Genomic DNA, 3,170 nt, shown 5'->3' with positions numbered 1-3,170 from the left:
TCTGCTTGCTGATGTCCTGGGAATAAGTTTCGATATGTTAGTTTGTAGGTTAGTTTGACAGAGTTACTAATTGAAAACTGCTCYAGTCTAAGGGYCCGTCCAAGCAGAAACTGTTACTTTTTAAGCATCAAAAATAATAATAAACAATTTACTGGTTTGAAAAACTAAACATTGTTGGATTATGTGTGTATTTTATTTGATTAAAATACATCAGTCATTTTGATAGCTGGGTTAACTGCATAGATTTAGGTTAAATATCAAATTCATTAAAGTTACTGCTTTTCCAAAGAAAACACACAGAAGCAGAAGCTTCTGTGTGCAGAAGCTTCAGCAAAGGTTTGACATTTTCTGTGCATCTTTGGTAACGAGAAGAAAAATGTTCCATAATTTCGATGCAGTAAATCAAATATTTTGACCGCCTCATTTCAAGGCTGTGACTTTGAGCAGCAGCTGAGATGTTGATCCCAGTCCTCTGATCAGAACTTGGTGTTGAAATAAATCGCTGAGTTATTCCAGTGTTTCTCAGAAAGTAACAGGCAATCAGATTGTGACGTCACATCATCCCCATGCTGGGGRCTCGGCTAATCCTAAATGCAAAACTTTCACAAATATTAGCAAAACTATAAAAAAATKAAGGAGCTAAACAGGAAAAGTATTTGTCCTAATAACTCACATGGATCCAATCCGTTTAAGTTACTTTGTCACAATAACATGCCATATTGTCTCTCACAGTAAACACAATTGTCCTTTCTTGAGTTTTTTGTCCATATCCTCTTTGTTTCTGTTACTGTACCTTTCTGTCTGATCGTCGCCAAGACCAGTGTTTTTCAGCCCTGCTCCTCTAGGCAAACTACCCTGCATGCTTTAGGCTTTGCAATGAAATGAAAAGTGTGAGTTGAAGCAGGGGAACATCTAAAACATGCAGGTCAGTGTGTCTTGAGAACCAGGGTTGGGAAACACTGGCCTAGACCAGTATAGAAAGGTATTTTACAAAACCTTCTTGTAGATTTTGCACTATGTAGAACCATTTGGGGTTTAATATGTTCTAGATTTGACCTAATGTGTCTTTACTGTGATTCTGGGTGCGGTACGGGGTCACTAGCTTAGAGCCAACTTCAGCGCTACTGTGGCTACTGCTTCTCCATCTCTGTCTGAGTCTTCACCGCTAGATTGGCCTAAATGGACAAACTGTTGACCTTGATGTGCATTTTGTCAATGCAATGTTGTTCAGCAGAAGTGATTGCTGCAGAGTTAGTGAGTCGATGCAGTCAGCTGGGTTTCCTTAGAAMACATTACTCAATTGGAACAATAAACTGAACTTGGGGGCCTTACTTAACCAGAATTAAACTGGAATATATGGAACTGAAATTAATCTGACTGCATGATTGGACTGAACTGATTAGATTTTTATTTATATAAACTCAATCTGTTAGTTTGCAGTGCACTTAGAGAACAGGCTCAGGTTAGTATGATATGTTGAGGATTGTCAAAAATTGTACTAAATGTGTTTGAGCTGAAGGTTTGAAAAGAGAAACTGTCATAGTTTCTTTGGAGATTATTTTTATAATCCATTTTTCAGAATTTTCACCAGATTGTCTGCCCATGAAAGGCTTGTTTGAAATAAGTCCAACTTTATTCAGACAAGTCTTCCTCAGAGTCTTCATCAAAACATCTTCAAATTGGCTTTTTTTAAAGGTGAAAAAAATGATGGGTGTATTTTTCATACACAGATATAAAGGTCTATCTTCAGCTTGCTTTCTCTCTTTTTTAGTGTACAACATAAAATGAAAGAGATGTTAATTAAGTTAGGGACCCACAGAGCTAATGATGGAAAGCTTTGAGGAGAGCAATTGAAGGGTTAAAGTATCTCAGATAATTCAGWYACTGACAMATTTAAAATCARAARGTATCCMCATAAAGGACACAGTAAAATAAAATTGAGATTTTTATGTAAAGCTTAACTTGTACTTACTTTGCCCTGGATAGCAATAATGAAGTTTTCAAAGAAATAATGTTTCTYAGCTTCTTCTCCTCTCATATTRTTAAATGCTGTTTTAGCTTCRTAACCAAACTTTATAAATTCTTCATGTTCATCAAACAGGATGCAGGTTGGAGTCTTTGGGGTGTCTAGTCCAAGTCCATTCCTCCATCTCTTTATSTGGGTCTCACCTCCTTCCTGTCTGGGTTTAACATTGAAGCTGTAGCCACTGAATCCTGAACCAAAGTCTATGGATATGATGAGAGAGTCGGATCCAGCTGGATGGAGGAGGAGAAAGTTAGAATAGGGAAACCAACCATCAAAAAAGGAGAGAAAAGAACACTGCTGTTAGATTCTGTTTTAACAATAACAAGTTCAAATTCAAAATAAATCATAAATACTAATGGACGTTTGTATATGTTACAAATGAGCCATCCCCTAAAATATATTAATTTAAAATTTAATTTACACAGTCTAAACTGGTACTGGGGCTGGTGACCCGGCCAGGATTTACTGCACCTCTCAGTAAATGAATGATCAGAATAAAAACAACTCCCCCAGTTTTATTAAAGAAGAAGGTTCATATAAAGTCATTTATGATGTAAAATGTGACATAGGCCACATTTTATCTATTGTTCTGACCTCTGACGTTGAGCAGAACTTTTTTCTTGACCAGGATTTTTCCAGATTTCTTAGAGACGGTGCAGGTGTAGGTGTCTGTGTCTCTGTCTGTGGGATTCTTCAGTATCAAACTGACGTCTCCKACTGTAAAGGTTTTCTCCATCTCTGTTCTGTCTGCATACTGACAGTCTTGTTCTTCCAGCCTTAGGAAACCACATGAGCTCCCCTGAGCCTTGTGGATGATTCTGCCAGAGTTGTTTGTCCATGTTACCTGGACTTCTTTAGGAAGACGCATTGAAGTTTTAAATGGCAACAGAACAGATTCCACTCCTGAATCCACCTCCACCCTGTAGACTGTAATAACAAAACAAAAACAGCAACAGGTGAGCTGCACATTATCATATYAGTAATATTCCAGGAGAAAACCACTTCTTAACCAAAYTTTATTGATTTTGTTTAACTCAGAGASTCATAATTAGTAGATCCATGTCATCAGTCAGATCATCAGTTACATGAAGGCCCAGGTATTTAACTGCAGCACTTTAATAACAGCACCAGATACAGAGAAGTC

General features: G+C 37.4%; 1 protein-coding gene across 1 annotated transcript in view; it reads right to left on the bottom strand.

The window, feature by feature from the left end:
- Positions 1-1,957: 1,957 nt before the first annotated feature.
- The window catches only part of LOC103461827 (uncharacterized), a 4,706-nt gene continuing 3,493 nt past the window's right edge, over positions 1,958-3,170 (bottom strand). Inside the window, exons 4-5 of the mRNA XM_008404177.1 lie at positions 2,621-2,953; positions 1,958-2,256 (exon numbers count right to left, since the gene is read on the bottom strand). Coding sequence (XP_008402399.1) covers positions 1,958-2,256; positions 2,621-2,953 — 632 coding nt within the window. The remainder of the gene's footprint in view (positions 2,257-2,620; positions 2,954-3,170) is intronic.

The sequence above is a fragment of the Poecilia reticulata genome, linkage group LG2 (assembly GCF_000633615.1).
Source record: "Poecilia reticulata strain Guanapo linkage group LG2, Guppy_female_1.0+MT, whole genome shotgun sequence".
NCBI classification, from domain to species: domain Eukaryota; kingdom Metazoa; phylum Chordata; class Actinopteri; order Cyprinodontiformes; family Poeciliidae; genus Poecilia; species Poecilia reticulata.
Note: the sequence above shows the minus strand (reverse complement) of the source record. Positions and strands in the feature narration are given on the sequence as shown.